The following is a 16978-nucleotide window of genomic DNA, read 5'->3' on the forward strand; positions in this document are numbered from 1 at the left end:
GAATCAGTTACTGGAAAAAACGTACTGCATGAAATGTACATCTAAATGGCAATGCCCAGATGTCGGAGATTTGTTGGATACATTTTTTCCATTGCCCGTTTCCTGGACATAGAAGCCTGTAAGGATGGATGTACTAACGAAACACAGTAGATTAAGACTGCTCCGTTGCTCCTGTCTGTAACCATCCATCTAAAATGAAATGTGTAATAATGTGCAACTGTATATTTAGCAACTTTCCCCTCTGACCTAGGTACTGAAATGTGTAATTGTCATTTGAAGTATTCCAATTACGGACATACGAATGCATTTATATTTTAAGATTTACTGTCGTGCCCACAACTATGACTGTAAAACAAACAGGAAATCATATTTACATCCCGTGTAAACGACACAGAATGATGTACCGTTTTAAAAAACTCCCATTATGCAAATGTCTGTGCTAAAATGTCTACAACCTATATCAGGTTGTTAGGTTAGGAGGTGAAAGGCAATAACAAAAACATCTGATATGTAACAGAAATAGAAACCTAAAACTGGCTACCACTACTTTAGTTATCAGTGTATAAACTACATTGTATGTATTTGGGCAACGGTAGCCTAACAATGTTTCTGTTCTCTGCCTCAATGTATACCTCAAAAACAGATGCTTAGGGAGTCCTTTCAACCTCTATACAGAATTGACACAATGGCAGACAAAAGGTAAATCTGGTCTACATTTTATATTTATGCACTCAAGTACAGGTATTCAGAAATTGGATGCAAAACTCACAATACATTTACAGGGCCCGCTTGTAGCTACAAATGAGAAAACCATAACAACCCGTGTCACGTTTCACAGACTTTGAACACACACACAGAGCTGTCACTTTGCTGTAGAAATAAGAATTTTATTGTTAAGTTGAGACATTAAGTGGAATGCGTTGGCTTGCATATCCTCCCTCCAAAATAAAGACAACGACATACTTTAAAAGAACGAGGGAAGGATGCAACCCTTGACCATCTTACAGGCACGTTTCATACCACTGGGCTAGGAGGGCCATGTCACTGAGGACCATGGATGAGGTGGTGTGGACAGTGTGCTGGTAAACCAAAGATGATTCTGTAGAGAATCCAATCAAGTAGAGGGGAGTGCAGCACTGGGATGACATGGCAATCAAACTGGGAGGATTTTAGGAAAGCTAGCTTGTGAGGGGACATTTGACAGGCCATCTCTACACAATAGACAGTCCAAGGGATGGGTAAATTCAGAGTCATATTTACAATATATGGCTCTGGATAGATTAGTTCAGATCATTTGTGTAGTTCAGATCATTTGTTTGTAGGTCATTTAAAGTTATGAGTGGGAAAACAAGGGTGCTTTGGACCCCACACTACTTTGGTGTATAGTAGCAGGATCTTATTCACCCAGGAAAGTTTGATTGGCTGAGATTAATGTAAATCCAGTTGATTAAATAGCGTGTCCTCTCAGATCAATAAATACCCAGTATTGTGATTGCTGTGGTTGTTACAATAGGGCTAAAATGTTCCACCTCTCTCATGATATTCCAAACAGCTCTTTCCCTAAATTAACAATTACAACTTCGTCATATCACAGGCCCCTCGGTCACTGCGCTGAATTTTCTAGACAAATCCAAGAATTTACTGCATCACCAATTTTGTTTTTTTGACAGAACTTACTATATGTAGTTTACCATAGATCAAGCCCCAGGCTCCCTCCTCCCCCACACACTGACCAAACATCAGAACTTTACCACACTCCGAAGCTGAAATTATTTCACCAGTCCATAGTTAGTGGGAGGAGAGTGTGTAAAGGTGGACGCCCATTCCCCTCGCCCCACATCTCCTCCACGGCCCATGCATTTGCTGGTCACAGAGAGGGGCGGTTAGGTCAGGGTGTGTGGGTCTCACTGGGGCAGCTGCAGGAGTGTGCCCTGGCCGGCAGGCAGGTAGGTGACGTTGCGGGAGCGGGACAGCTGGAAGGCGATGTCCTCGGCAGCCTCCAGCTTACGCAGCTCTACCAGGCCATCTCCAGCCTCCTGCAGAGAGTTAGCAATGAGCAGGGCGGCCTGGGAGTCACCCTCTGCTGAGATGATGGCTGCCTGTTTCTGTTGCTCGGCCTGGGGAAGTAGAGAAGAAACACACTTTACTTCTATTCATCCTTTATGAAGGTGTGCAACGTCAGAATCCCTTGGTTGTTTAGGGTCACTTCCAGCTTAGTGTATTAAATGCACGTTCATCATTCTTATCACCTTACAGAATAAATCTGTCAATGTCTCAAACAAACCCTTTCTCCTTTTTACCTTCTCCACGACAAACCTGGCCCTCTCGGCCTCCTGCTGAGCCACCTGCTTCATCTCAACAGCCTCTGTGAACTCCTTACCGAACGTCAAGTGTGTCTGAGGAAGAAGGAACATGAAGTCTTCAATTAAAAACCACAGAACATGTACAAGTGATGACCAGACCCACTGAGTAAAACACTTGCTTCCTTACTCATTAAAACAGTGAAATGAAACATTTGGGCAGAAAAATATTGTTCTCACAAGGTAGTGTTATTCAACATTGTAAATCATAGGAATTAGTCATTTTGAGTGTTCTATCCCTTTAAAACAGCTCACCAGTGAGACGTCATCCAGGATGAGGCCGAAGGTGTTGGCTCTTTCTGTCAGGTCGTCACTGACCTGCCGGGACACCAGCTCTCTCTGGGTGATGAGCTCACCGGCATCAAATCGGGCCTGTGAGGTACACACACAAACACACCCATATAAACACACAAATAAATAACAGGATAGTGTAGACTTCACTGCAACCCAATGCCACTCAGCCGGTTTGTAATTTTTTATTTTTTTTATTTTCAGAGGTGGAGTCTGCTTAAGAGAGAGTCTTTTTACCCAAAACGCCAGGGTAAAACCATAAAGGAAATGTGGCATTAGTCTAACACTTACCACCACGGACTTGAGGACCTCTGTGGTGATGGATGGCAGTACCCTCTCGTCGTAGTCTTCTCCGATGCTGGTGAAGATGCGTGGGAGCTGGCTAGTCACCGGCCGGAAGAGGATACGCAGTGTGATGTTCACATTCTGCAGATCTGGGGGGGGGGGGTTTAAAACATTACAAAAAAACTGCAAGAGGACAGTTGACATAAAAAGGACATTACATTAACATTATTGGATAGAGCTTGAAATGAAACGACAGAAGGATAGGTAGGTAAAAGCTTTTACTATGCCAGAGAAAGACTAAGTGTGAAAGCGATTGTGCCTGTCCTTGTGACTCATGTTAGTTACCTTTGCTGCCCGTGATGACAGGCACGTTGCGTGGACGTGAACGGCAGTCAAAGATGATAGGCTTCTGTACCCAGGGAATGAGGAAGTGGGTTCCCTCACCAACTACAGCATCTTGCACTCCCCGGAACCTGTCAAATATAACTGCCCGATGACCTGCGTCAACTGTAACACGTGAAGAAATATTAGGACAATTCAGGCTGGTAGTGTTACGGAACTCACAACTTTAAAGCCTCATATGTCATTTGTCATTTTTAGTATTGCATCCCAGTGTTACCATGATATCAAGATCGCTTTCGGGCGGCAGGTAGCCTAGCGTTTAGATCGTTGGGCCAGTAACCAAAAGGCTGCTGGATCAAAACCCAGAGCTGACAGGCTAAAAATCTGTCGTACTGCCCCTGAACACGGCAGTTAACCCACAGATAAGATTTTTTCCATAACTGACTTTCCCAGTTAAATAAAGGTTACATCAAATGATCCATTTGAGCTCACTGTCTCACCATTGAAGAGGGCCGAGTTCACAACACCCCCACCAACGGCGAGGGCCAGCCCCAACTTCCCGATGGATTCAAATAGTTTCGCCATGTCTGTAGCCCTGAGGGGGGCAAAAGAAGCGATACATTTACGATAAGTTCTATTGGAGCTCACCAGATAGAATTCTAGATCTTAATGATATATTTGATGTGGTGGTATAATACATCTACATGTAGGTAAGTAGCTCATAAAGATATCCAAATAAAAGTGTTGTTCGTTTTTCCAGAGTTCTAAAATAGTCCCTTCTGACTTGATGGCCTTGGTCTGTCAATGATGCCAATTAGCCATTAGCCACACTAGCTAGCCAAGCAAGCAGACTTTGCAACAAAAACGACTAACATTTAACTAGCTATGAGAATTGAACCATTTGTCACACAATGTCGCACCTGGACATGTCATGCCTAGCGATAGCTCTAGATCAGGGTAACAAACACTATCATGACGATCTGTAGCTACATGCTCACGCTGCGACATGAACTTGCAAATTGGTCGCTCGTGTCCATGTTACTCAATGCGTACCTTCCCGGTTTACTGAATAATTACCCACACAACCAGTCACACAGCATTACAATACCAATATCTGACTATTAAGGGAGCTCTGTTAATGATATATTTATACATGTATAATGTCAGAACGAATTAAATTAGCACTCACCTACTGTTTTGTCAGTTCTGTCTATGACCTCCGCCGACGTTAGAACGCATGATGTTTTTTTTCTACACAGCATGGGCATCAACTTGTAACAAACTCCTCTCTGATTGGATAAGTAGTGCTCCAGGACTTGTTTATCGATGCAATTCATTGGCTAGTGAGAATATCGCTGAGCATTCTGGTTGCTGAAGTTCACCAACTATGACAATAGTAATATTATGATATAATTAAGCAATAAGCACGGGGGGGGTGTGGTGTATATAGCCGATGAATTTAGTGGCAACGCGGTGTGCCTGGATACAGTCCTTAGCCGCATTGTGTTGGCTATATTACCACAAACTGCCGAGGTGCCTTGTTGCTATTATGAACTGGTTACCAACGTAATTAGAGCAGTAAAAATGCATGTTTTGTCATACCCATGGTATACGTCAGCCAATCAGCATTCAGGGCTCGAACCACCCAGTTTATAATGATAATTATATATTTTTTGTCATTCGAAAAGGGTTTAATCACAGAGTTTTTAACCCCTAACCATGAGGTGCAACATCGCAAGACATCCAGGAACGATTGCGAAACAGACCATACCCGGGCCAGGGTTTTGAGAAGTGAAAAACTATTCGTTAGTTTTCCCAAAATCTAAAGGCACAATCTATATTTGAGCCAAAGTCGTATTACTCCAACCTCGTGAAACTGACAAACTAACACGCTTTTATGTTCGTCAAAAACAACTTTATATCGAAGGAGTGCCTTTGATTTGACGGAATACACAACTGCAGTTCACCACTAAACAACCCTTTAGACGCGATGATGTGATTCTGCGCATGAGTTTGTAGGCCATTGTCGCCATGACATCGCCGACAAGTGTGATCGGGGATTTCTATTGGAGAAGCATTTTCATCTTCAAACTTTACTGTCTTTGGTTGAATTAATCATCTCTTTGGCGAGAATAATGCATAGGCCATAATAATGCCATTTGCTTGACTGTTTCTTCTTCGGTTAGTTGAAATACTGTGTATCATTTCAGAACGTTCAGTGGCTGGTTACACACACACACACACACACACACACACACACACACACACACAAACACAGTCTTGTGAAGTGGGCACGACAACACCTTTCCCCCCTCAGGAGACTGAAAACATTTGGCATGAGTCCCCAGATCCTCAAAAAGTCATCCTGACCGGTTGCATCTCAGCCGGCATCTAGGCGCTACAGAGGGTGGTGTGTACAGCTCAGTACATCACTGGGGCCAAGCTTCCTGACCTCCAGGACCTACAGTTGAAGTTTCAGAAGTTACACATACACCTTAGCCAAATACATTTAAACTCAGTTTTTCACAATTCCTGACATTTAATCCTAGTAGACATTCCCTGTCTTAGGTCAGTTAGGATCACCACTTTATTTTAAGAATGTGAAATGTCAGAATAATAGTAGAGAGAATGATTTATTTCAGATTTTATTTCTTTCATTACATTCCCAGTGGATCAGAAGTTTACATACACTCAATTAGTATTTGGTAGCATTGCCTTTAAATTCTTTAACTTGGGTTAAATGTTTTGAATAGCCTTCCACAAGCTTACCACAATAAGTTGGGGACATTTTGGCCCATTCCTCCTGACAGAGCTGGTGTAACTGAGTCAGGTTTGTAGGCCTCCTTGTTCACACACGCGTTTTCAGTTCTGCCCACAACATTTCTATAGGATTGAAGTCAGGGCTTTGTGATGGCCACTCCAATACCTTGACTTTGTTGTCCTTAAGCCCTTTTGCCACAACTTTGGAAGTATGTTTGGAGTCATTGTCAATTTGGAAGACCCATTTGAGACCAAGCTTTAACTTCCTGAATTATGTCTTGAGATGTTGCTTCAATATATCCACATAATTTTCCATCATCATGATGCCATCTATTTTGTGAAGTGCACCAGTCCCTCCTGCAGCAAAACACCCCGACAACATGATGCTGCCACCCCCGTGCTTCACGGTTGGGATGATGTTCTTCAGCTTGCAAGCCTCCCCCTTTTTCCTCCAAACATAACAATGGCCATTATGGCCAAACAGTTCTATTTTTGTTTCATCAGACCAAAGGAAATGTCTCAAACAAGTACGATTTTTGTCCCCATGTGCAGTTGCAAACCGTAGTCTTGCTTTTTTTATGGCGGATTTAGAGCAGTGGCTCCTTCCTTGCTGAGCGGCCTTTCAGGTTATGTCAATATAGGACTCGTTTACTGTGGATATAGATACTTTTGTACCTGTTTTCTCCAGCAACTTCACAAGGTCCTTTGCTGTTTTTATGGTATTGATTTGCACATTTCACACCAAAGGTACGTTCATCTCTAGGAGACAAAATGGGTCTCCTTCCTGAGCGGTATGATGGCTGCGTGGTCCCATGGGGTTCATACATGCATACTATTGTTTGTACAGATGAACGTGGTACCTTCAGGCGTTTGGAAATTGCTCCCAAGGATGAACCAGACTTGTGGAGGTCTACAATATTTTTTTCTGAGGTCTTGGCTGATTTCCTTTGATTTTCCCATGATGTCAAGCGAAGAGGCAATGAGTTTGAAGGTAGGCCTTGAAATACATCCACAGGTACACTTCCTAAAGCCATGAGATAATTTTATGGAATTTTTCAAGCTGTTTAAAGACACAGTCAAAGTATGTAAACCTTTGACCCATTGGAATTATGATACAGTGAATTATAAGTGAAATAATCTGTCTGTAAACAATTGTTGGGAAAATGACTTGTGTCATGCGCAAAGTAGATGTCCTAACCGACTTGCCATGTCCTAACCGACTTGTTAATAAGAAATTTGTGGAGTGGTTGAAAAACTAGTTTTAATGACTCCAACCTAAGTGTATGTAAACTTCCGACTTCAACTGTATATACTAGGCGGTGTCAGAGGAAGGCCCACAAAATAGTCAAAGACACCCAAGTCATAGACTGTTCTCTCTGCTTCCGCATGGCAAGCGTTACCGGAGCGGCTAGTCTAGGACCAAAAGGCTCCTTAACAGCATCTACCCCCAAGCCATAAGTCTGCTGAACAATTAATCAAATGTCCACCCTTGCTATTTACATTGAGACCCCCCCTTTGATTTTACACTGCTGCTACTCACTGTTTATTATCTATGCGTAGTCCCTTTACAAATTACCTCGACTAATCTGTACCCCCGCATATTGACTCGGTACCTGTATCCCCTGTATATAGCCTTGTTATTGTTGTGTCATTTTCTTTTGTTACTTTAAAAAAAGTTTTACTTCAGTTTATTTAGTAAATAGTAAACTCTATCTCTTGAACTGCATTGTTGGTTAAGGGCTTGTAAGTAAGCAGTTCAGGTTAAGGTTAAGCAGTTAAGGTTGTATTCGGCGCAAATACAATTTGATTTGATTTGTACAACTAACCTTGTGGGGACACATAATTCAGTCCTATTCAAAATTCTAACCCTAACCTGTACCCTTATCCTTTTTATGTTTTATTAACCTTTATTTAACTAGGCAAGTCAGTTAAGAACATTAAGAACAAATTAAGAACAAATTCTTATTTACAATGATGGCCTACCCCGGCCAAACCCTCCCCTAACCCGGACGAGGCTGGGCCAATTGTGCGCCGTCCTAACCCTAACCTTAACCTGAAAACCTAACCTTAACCGTAACTCTAGCTCCTAACCCCAACCCTTAACCTAATTCTCACCCTAACACTAATTCTAACCTTAACCCTAAACCCCTGAAAATAGCATTTGACCTTGTGGGGAACAACAAAATGTCCCCAGTTGGTCAAATGTTGGTTAATTTATTATTCTTGTCGAGACTTCACAAGTATAGTTAAACACGTCCATGTCCACACAGACGCACACACACACACACACACACACACACACACACACACACACACACACACACACACACACACACACACACACACACACACACACACACACACACACGGTTTGTTGAAAGACAAATGTATCTCATTACTGGACAATTCTAATCTAGGTTTTCAATTGACCAATGCATTGATTCCTTTTTGGGACATGTGAAGCTGGCCTTATGTTCGCCCCCTGGCGTTTGCAATGAAGAACAACAACACTCTTAACTCCCCAGTTCCTACTTCATAGTTTCACTTTCCATCCATGTTTTGAACAACATGTAAGTGAAGTACGTCCACGTCTTTGGTGCGAGACGAGAGCTATGAGAGGCTTCTAAAACAGTTCATTAAGGTAAGGATATTTGCGTTGATATCGTTGTGGAAAAAAGCAATGCCTCGAAGAGCTCTAATTTGAGGTCATTTTAGATTGTTTCGTTGGATTTGTGCACTTCCTTGAAGTTTCATTTTCCCAGTCTCCGTGGTCACACTTACCCGTTCCTTTGATTTTCACAGATGTTGTGATCTGATGGTAAAAGTGATGGTCTCTTTTATAGAGCGGGGAAGGGAATGTATTTCTGAAACAGTGGATGAAAGTGATTTGAAGCATACTGTGCCTACTGGTCGATTGCTCTTTGTGGACCCTCCTTTAACCTCAAGCAGTCAGTGCGCTTGCCATGTGAACAGTTCGCACATCTCTCTTCACAGTATACTATCAACATCAACGCTATCTCAAGCTGTTTCCATAGCAATGACCTCCGTTGACAGAGCAGTTTAATAAAACAACGTTTCTGTTGATTATGTTGATGAAGTTTCGTGGCAACGCCCAGTATAGGGTGTCATTTAATTAAATATCCAGATAAACCCCACCAAAAAAAAAAAGTGTTATGTTGGCCTATTACATGGCAATGACAAATGTATTGAAAATTCACGATCAGTGGTTTTGGTTGAAGGGAGACTTGGCTTGCTATTACCCACCTATGTATTCCTCATGTCAGTAACCCGGTTTTGCCCAGCAGATGGCGGAGCAGTGCAGGACAGTAAGGGTGAGTGGCCTGCCCACTGATATAAAGGAGGACCGGCTGACAGACAAGCTGTACATCTACTTCCTGAGGGCCAGGAATGGAGGAGGGGAAATAGCATCTGTCACCATTGTCAAGGCAACACCCGTCTCTGCCCTCATCACCTTTGAGGACATTGGAGGTCAGTAGGTGTGTGTGTGTGTGTGTGTGTGTGTGTGTGTGTGTGTGTGTGTGTGTGCATATAATGTGTCTGAGGCTCCTGGGAGGGGAGGGCTGGTGAGATCAGGAGACTGGAGACTTGATGGTGATAAATGGACTATTTCACCATAACGTAGAGTCATAAAGTAACAACTACCGTACATCGTCGCTACTGCTAAGTTCCTTCTCAGTAGATTTCCATCTGGCTCGTTGACCATAGCCACTCTTTTTAAACGTCATTTTGCATCCATTTGCAAATTAACTGGGAAATGCAAGGTATTATGCTTCGTGGCCTGTCACCATCGATTAACTGTGGGCTCGGGTGTTGGCATACATTAACTGTGGGCTCGGTGTTGGCATACATTAACTGTGGGCTCGGGTGTTGGCATACATTTCAAGGAGAGGCCAGGGGCAGGAGTGCTTAGTAAGGGTGTTTCTCTGACTGAGATTGATCTAGCTCTTGTACTCTGGTGACCCCGCACAGTGGCAAGGAGCGTGCTTCAACATGGCCGACACATTCTGAAGGTGGACGGGAAGAAGTATGAACTCACCTTGAGTGAACCTCACAAAGACCTGGACCCAAATAAGGTATGTTGTTGAGACTGTATTTGTAAAAAAATAAATAAATAAAAAATGTTTAAAGGCGACACATTTTGTTTAGACTTACATGCTCTCCCTCTTTCGCCCCCTCTCCCGTTCAGGTCATCTTGAGCATGTCTGTTACTGTGGATTACAGCCAGCTACCTGGAGGAAAGGCAGCATTGACCAGCCTTGACAGGAGTCATGATGTTCAGATCCACTATAACAATCCAGAGCAGCTCTGCACCTTGCAGGGCCTCTACTCCCAGGTTCAGGCTGCACTGGCCCAAATACTGGGGCTCCCTACGGTCCTGGCCTCCGTAGATACAACCCTACCTGTGGCCAATGGTGTTCTGGGAGTCCTTACTAGAGGCACTAGGGGCCAAGCGAAGAGGACTCATACCCAGGAGGCGACAGACCATCACAGGAGAGGTGATGAGCAGAGTGATCTAGGCTCAGGTCCACATAGGGACTTTATGTCTGGAGGTCAGGGCTGTGAGTGGGATGGGACAGCCCAGGCAAAGGGGGGTGCTGTGGGTCTGTGTCTGTCTGAGGAACCCCCCATGGTGGAAGAGGACCTCTCCCTGATCATGGATGCAGACTTGTTCCACTACCTGCAGAGGCAGTGTGGAGAGGAGTACCAGGAGATCCTCACCCAGCATGGGGTAGAGGTGGTGGACGTGACCGCAGAGGGAGTGACCACCCTGTTCCTACAGAGAGTCCCCGGGGTGGGGGACATTGGGCAGGAGCTGGAGCGTCTGAGGGGGGCTCGTGGGGACCTGAGTCGGCTCTACCAGGAGAACGAGGCCAGGCTCCGGCGAGCCCAGCTGCCCAAGAGCGTCCTCTCGCCCAGGGGAGGCCTGTCCAGGGCCATGGAGGGCCTGCGGGTCAGGCTGCCCAAGTTGCTGTTCAGTGAGGATGACCGGAACATCTACTTAGTTGGCAACAGCAGCGATGTGTCCGAAGCCAAACAGGTCCTCCTTCTGGGGGAGAGAAAGGAGGCGGTGGAGGATGTAGCCAGCTTGTTACCATCTCCCTCATCCACATCTGGTTCCTCCAAGCCAGGGGAAGAGGAGAGACTCACACCCACTCTCTCCTCCACAGCAGGAACACCCCTGGACGCCAGGGTAGATAAGCTGCTGAAGCAATATGAGACGGAGAGGAGGACGGAGGGGGCCCGAGGGTATAAGTTTGCCCCCCGCTTCAAGGCATTAGGGCCGGCTGGGCTAGGGACCAGACCTAGGGACACAGTGACGGTAGGGGACACATCTCCAAGTATACGACCGGGCCTTGGACCCATGTTAGGCCATGACCTGTTTGGCTCAGACAGAGCAGGGTCAGGTGTTGGGGGACTCTCCAGGCCAGGTACACAGAGTAGTGGAGATGATATACTGTTCAGGAGAGGTGAACCCCTGTTCACCCCCTCTATGGAGAATGGACTCTTCCTGAGCTCAATACCAACACACGTTGGGCAGCAGGGTGAGACAGCCCCATTCACCTCAACTCTGAACACCTTGTCAGGGGGCAGCACCATCCCCACCACCATCTCAACCTCTGGGTCAGGATCCACCCTAAAGCGGGCCAGTAGTTTCTCGGGTCGGGCCAGGTCCAAGGTCCAGGACCCAGGACAGAGTGAGGCTGAGAAAGCCACAACCAGAGCCAGGCGGTCCAATAGCTTGGACAGGAGAAATGCCTACAGTGCAGAGCTAGCCATCTCCATGGTGATATGGAATTACATGAAGGAGGCCTACGCCACCCTTATACAGGACATGACCTCTGACCTGCAGATGAGGGAGAGCCAATCAGACAAAAGCAGTGACATCACTGTCATCATTATGGGGGCGGAGTCATCTGTGGTGAGCACCTGTCAGTTGGAGATTCAGAAGCTGGTTGCCATGGTGAAGACAGACTTCTGTTTGCAAGAGTTGCCTCTGGCTGAGTTAGGCGTGTCTGACCCAGCAGATGAGACTTTAGAGGTGTGCTGTGCTGAGGTGAGGCAACGGTTCAAGAAGGTCTCCATCCAGACAATGAGAGATAGCGTGTTTCTGATCGGCCCCAAGCAGCTGTGCTCTCAAGTGGGGGCAGCACTGAGGGAGGTGTTCCCTGGAGAGACAGGCCAGGGGGGGGGACAAGAGGACTTCTCGGTCCCCTATACCACCACTTTGAATCAGTCCAGTCCATTTCAGGTGAATGGGGTCCAGAACTCCACACAGTTTCAGACCAATAGCCCTCAGCAGATGTCTGAGACTCAGAGAGGGGGAGGGGAGGGGCCTGGTGCCAACAGGGAGAAGAAAAACATCCAGAGGAGTGATTCTTCCAAGAGGACGAGGAACAGCGAATCAGAACACAAGAACACAGTTGTTAGCCAATCACCAGCGAGGAAAGACCCTGTCATAAAGGAGAAAGTGGAGAGGGGCGGGACCATGGAGGCAGACGGGAGCAAGACTGACACATTTCTCAGCCATTCAGCGATAGGCAACGGAGGAAGGCCGGGAGCAGTGAATGGTGGCGGTACCAATCAAGACATGGTCACGCCCCCAAAAGAAAGCAACCTGAGGTCCAGAGTGACCCAGAAGGACAACAACAGACAGTCTAGTGGAGCAGAGAACCAGGAGAGGTCAGGTTCAGCTCTGACACGTCACGGCCCGGGAAGGTCTAGTCTGTCTGGGGCACGGACACAGATCTGTGTGTGTGGGGAGAGTGGGGCGTCAGTGAAGAGGACAGGGTGTGGGGTGACCCTGTGCCCACAGTGTCTTCTCAAAGTCCACGTCCAATGCAGGGTTTGCCCCAAGGCTGAGGTGGCAGTCCCACAGGGCGTCCAGGGTAACATGAGCTACTCTGAGATGCCCTTCAGCCTGCCCGGCCATGGCAGAGACGCCGTCGTTAAGATCACCTACAGCATCCCAGATGGCATTCAGGGGGTAAGGGCAAGACTTCTCTACCAGGCTATCTGATGGGCCAATTACAGTTGACATTTTAAACGTGTCATGTCAACTGTCCAAATTCACTCTTGGTATTATTAAATCAGTTTATATTAACATGTTAAGTCTTAAGTATTCCTTGTCAGTAATTGCTTGCTTTGCATTTCTAAGTTCTGTCATGTTTAACTCCTAAAACTGTCTTGTGGCGTTTACAATCTGGAACACACCCCATTTATCTGCCACATGTCCCTCTCTTGTCGTAGAGTGGCCACCCCTCGCCCGGCTCTGCGTTTCGGGGGGGAGTATTTGAGGCCTACCTTCCCCTATGTGAGAGGACCAGGAAACTCCTCCCGCGGCTGGAGAAAGCCTTCAGGCTAGGCCTCACCTTCACTGTGACGGGCAGGGAGCCTGGGGCCAGGGTCAGCTGGGACAGCATCCCCCACAAGACCAGCCTGCATGGGGGCAAGTCTGGGTGAGTACTGGAGTCACAGTACCCATTAGTGACTCTCGACTGAAATAGCAACAGTAAAGAGCAGAAAGTCAGGGGTCAATGTTATGTGCTGGTCATTTTATTACCTAGTGTGTGTCCCAAATGCCACCCTATTCCCTTTTAATAGGTCACTACTTTTGGAAGTATGGTGCCATTTAGGATGTATCCTATGTAAGGAAAGCCCTATAGCGCTCTGGTCAAAAGCGGTGCACTATTGTAGGATTAGGGTGCCATTTGAGATATATGCTATAATGTAATTTTGTGTCCACACAGGAATGGTTATCCAGACTCCACCTATCTGAGTCGACTGTCTGAAGTACTGAGGACTCATGGGATTGAGGAGGCCCCTGCCAAGTCTCAAGACCAAAACAAAACCTGACAAGGATAGTCGTATCTATGTTTTTTATCAAGGTGTTTGTTTCTCTCCGGTGTTGTAAGAATTGAATCTGTCTGTATCTTGTCCCGAGACTCCCAAGAAATGTTGAACGCTTGTGTGAGTCTGTATAGTAATAAGCCAACGAGAGAAGTCCTTTCGGTTCTTAAGAGTTTTGTAGTTGTACTGTTGTTCATGCTTAATCGGGACCAAATGATTTCCACAGATATTTTACAGATGGTAGTGACACAAAAGTGTTTGAGCTACTATTTGTCATTGGACCAATAACAGGTCCTGGCAGCTATTGTTCATTTGACCTGTACTGTGTTCTGACAGTGAACATTCCGTCTTTATCTTACCGTAACCGAGTAGCGTCCGTATCTTTTCTGTAACCCCGCCGCTGAGAGCATCCCCGTTCGTTATGTACACACACTTCAAATACCTGAGCCATAAAATATCAAGTCACTGCGGTTCCACATTGTTTCCTCGCAGTAACATCCCAATAACACAGTAACAAAGCCACAGCTCAGAGGGTCGAGTCTTTTTTTTTCTCTCCTTCCCGTTATGCTTTTTTATTAGTCCTGGAAAACATGTAAGGCATATGGTAACATTACACATTGAAGCGTTACAAGCTCTCGAGGCCATGCTGTGGACAGCATGGCACCCACGTACGCAGTGAAACCCAGTCAAGCACAGAAGCAGCATCAATTCAAAGGGTTTAAAAAATATATATTAAAAAAAAAGTGGAGACAACTTTAGTAGAAGAGTGGAAAACAACACCGCAGACAGAAGGAGAGAAGGAAACGAAAAACCTAGCAAACAAATCAACGTGGAGGCAGAATGGCTGTCTCACAGTAAACCGTGTGTGGAATCTGAGCTGTCTGGACGGGAAAGTGACAACAGACCTGTTTTTCTGAAGCTTTCCCGTAGACGGGTTCATGTGCATCTGGTTATGAGGCTGACTTGACAGTGTCAGATAGGGGAAGAGGAGGGGGTATGGATACAGTGAGGAGAGGCGAGGGAGTGGGGGCGGGAGCAGGTATAGGTGCAGTAATTTGGCTGCTGTTGGCACCGTGATGATGGGGGTGGAAAGGCACTCCCTCTGCACAGAGCCACTACTAAACTATACAGTGGAAGGAATAATGAGCTATACACACATGCCTTTGTTTCCCGGGTCACCTACACACAGATCCTAGTGGACCATACATATCGTAAACAAGCCTATCCAAATGCACCAGACACTCACAGCGTTTCTATAGAGTCGTAGAATATGTCGGTAGTTGGCGACAGTTTGTAGTGATTGCTAATGAGGAGCCAGAGACGGCCAGAAGACGTTGGGTGGTTTTCTTTTAGGCTGAAGGGTATGTGTGTGTGGGGTGGACGGGTGGGAGCTGTACACCTCTGGATGTGATGATAATCTCCAGACTGGGATTATCTTTCTAACTAGGAATACACTCCACCAAGCACTGGGATTATCTTTCTAACTAGGAATACACTCCACCAAGCACTGCGATTGACACGAGACTGGAAAGGAGGACAATATAGTGTGTGTGTGTGAGAGCGAGAGAGAAAGACGAACAACAGATGTACTCAATCAAATCAAGAGTAAAAGGGAAGCCGTTTGGAATGACCTGTGAGAAACAATGTGAAACAGTGACATTAAGACTGCCAATCAAAGGGAACCCGTTATCTAGAACAATATGGCTGGGAGCTGGGATGTTTTCCAATGCATGAAACGCCCTGGTTTCTTAGAAGGACCGTCTCTGGTTCTCGAGCTCTTGCATAAGAATGTGCGTCTGGCTGGGAAAGCGATTCAAGCTGACACACAGCGTAGATTCACCAAGCTGGAAAAGCAATCGGGCGCTAGGGATTGGGAGGAGTGGGTTAGGGCTCAGGCACAGCCAACATCAGATTCATCCTGTCCTCTCTTGACACCCAGTTACATCCCACGCCCTAGCCACTCACTACACCCACCCACCCACCCGTGTGCTGCAGCTGAGTTCATCTAAGAGACCTTTTGGTTCTATCAAACAGGAAGAAAAACATTGAATCAAATGACATATAATCTCTGCACCACATGGCATTGGATGCATGCAATTGAATTCCAGATGTTAATGTGATGTGTGTGTATGGTATGGTGAGTGTGTGCATGGAGAGGGGAGAGGGCGGGGCTTTGGCTAACTAATAATTGACTCGAACCAAAGAGCTCTCGAGGTGCAATAGAGGATAATGGAATGTCTGAGACCAACAGGCTGTATGTGAACTGGGATCGGCTTTCGGGCGGATATGTTGCGCCTGGGACAGACCGAGAGCTGGGTTTCTGTCTGTACAGCTGTGAAATATGGCCTCGCTATGACATCCCCCTACACATCTGCTACCTCCCTCTCTCTCTTATCCCATACAAACCATTTGGAATCAGGCTAAGAGAAACAGGAAACCGGCATATGGTGGCGTTTCACAAAGCTAAACTAGAGAGAGGTGGATGAAAGAAATGGTCCATGATTCAACGATTCACCTGGTCATGTATATTTTTAAATGGATGTTTAATTTATCTTTTTTGTTGGTGTTTTATTTTTGGGGGGGGTTGCAATTCTAGGAAGATTGTAGTTTGTGTGCTTTGCCGTGCAGCCTAATCGTCCATGCACCTTGTCCATGCACCTTGTCCATGCACCTTGTCCATGCACTCACCCCCGTTATGGAGATTATATGGTGTGGTTATAAACGCATAGGCCTGTCGACTGATGTGGGCGTCAACTTTGTTGTAGTAGACGTCTTGAGGCCTGATAATACTCTGTTGACACATTTCACTGATCTGAGATCAGCGAGGACTGTGAGGAGTTTGGCTAGGGAGGGAGGTGCCTCTCAACAAGGTTGTGTGTGTGTGTGTGTGTGTGTATGTGTGTGTTAGGATCGAGGCATGAGAGCAAGACCCCAACCAATCAGATACGACTAAAACCTTTTGTAAACTGTAGGAAAACTCTATCAGCACCCATAAACATTTGGGACAGAAATCATACACAGATTGTTCTTGTTTTTCTTCAAGGTCATAGGAAAAGTACCCAGAAACAAAA

At 45.9% G+C, this 16978-nt stretch overlaps 2 protein-coding genes across 3 annotated transcripts; one reads left to right on the forward strand and one right to left on the reverse strand.

Annotated features, from left to right (window-relative positions):
• Positions 1-704: 704 nt before the first annotated feature.
• Positions 705-4621, reverse strand: LOC118365246 (prohibitin 1-like). Of its 2 annotated transcripts, none has more exons than XM_035747311.2 (7): positions 4472-4621; positions 3779-3873; positions 3282-3443; positions 2943-3085; positions 2616-2732; positions 2301-2396; positions 705-2117 (listed from the first exon to the last, which is right to left on the reverse strand). In XM_035747311.2, the coding sequence occupies exons 2-7, from the start codon at positions 3861-3863 to the stop codon at positions 1905-1907; spliced, it is 816 nt and encodes a 271-aa protein (XP_035603204.1). In that variant the 5' UTR covers positions 3864-3873; positions 4472-4621; the 3' UTR covers positions 705-1904. The 2 variants fall into 2 exon arrangements, with proteins under 2 accessions (XP_035603204.1, XP_035603203.1); XM_035747310.2 differs by having other exon boundaries at positions 4468-4619.
• Positions 4622-8540: 3919 nt separating this feature from the next.
• On the forward strand, positions 8541-14431 carry LOC118365247 (uncharacterized). The gene is made up of 6 exons (XM_035747312.2): positions 8541-8679; positions 9344-9527; positions 10029-10132; positions 10246-13044; positions 13308-13516; positions 13808-14431. The coding sequence occupies exons 2-6, from the start codon at positions 9344-9346 to the stop codon at positions 13911-13913; spliced, it is 3402 nt and encodes a 1133-aa protein (XP_035603205.1). The 5' UTR covers positions 8541-8679; the 3' UTR covers positions 13914-14431.
• Positions 14432-16978: the final 2547 nt, after the last annotated feature.

Source organism: Oncorhynchus keta, chromosome 32 (assembly GCF_023373465.1).
Source record: "Oncorhynchus keta strain PuntledgeMale-10-30-2019 chromosome 32, Oket_V2, whole genome shotgun sequence".
NCBI lineage: Eukaryota > Metazoa > Chordata > Actinopteri > Salmoniformes > Salmonidae > Oncorhynchus > Oncorhynchus keta.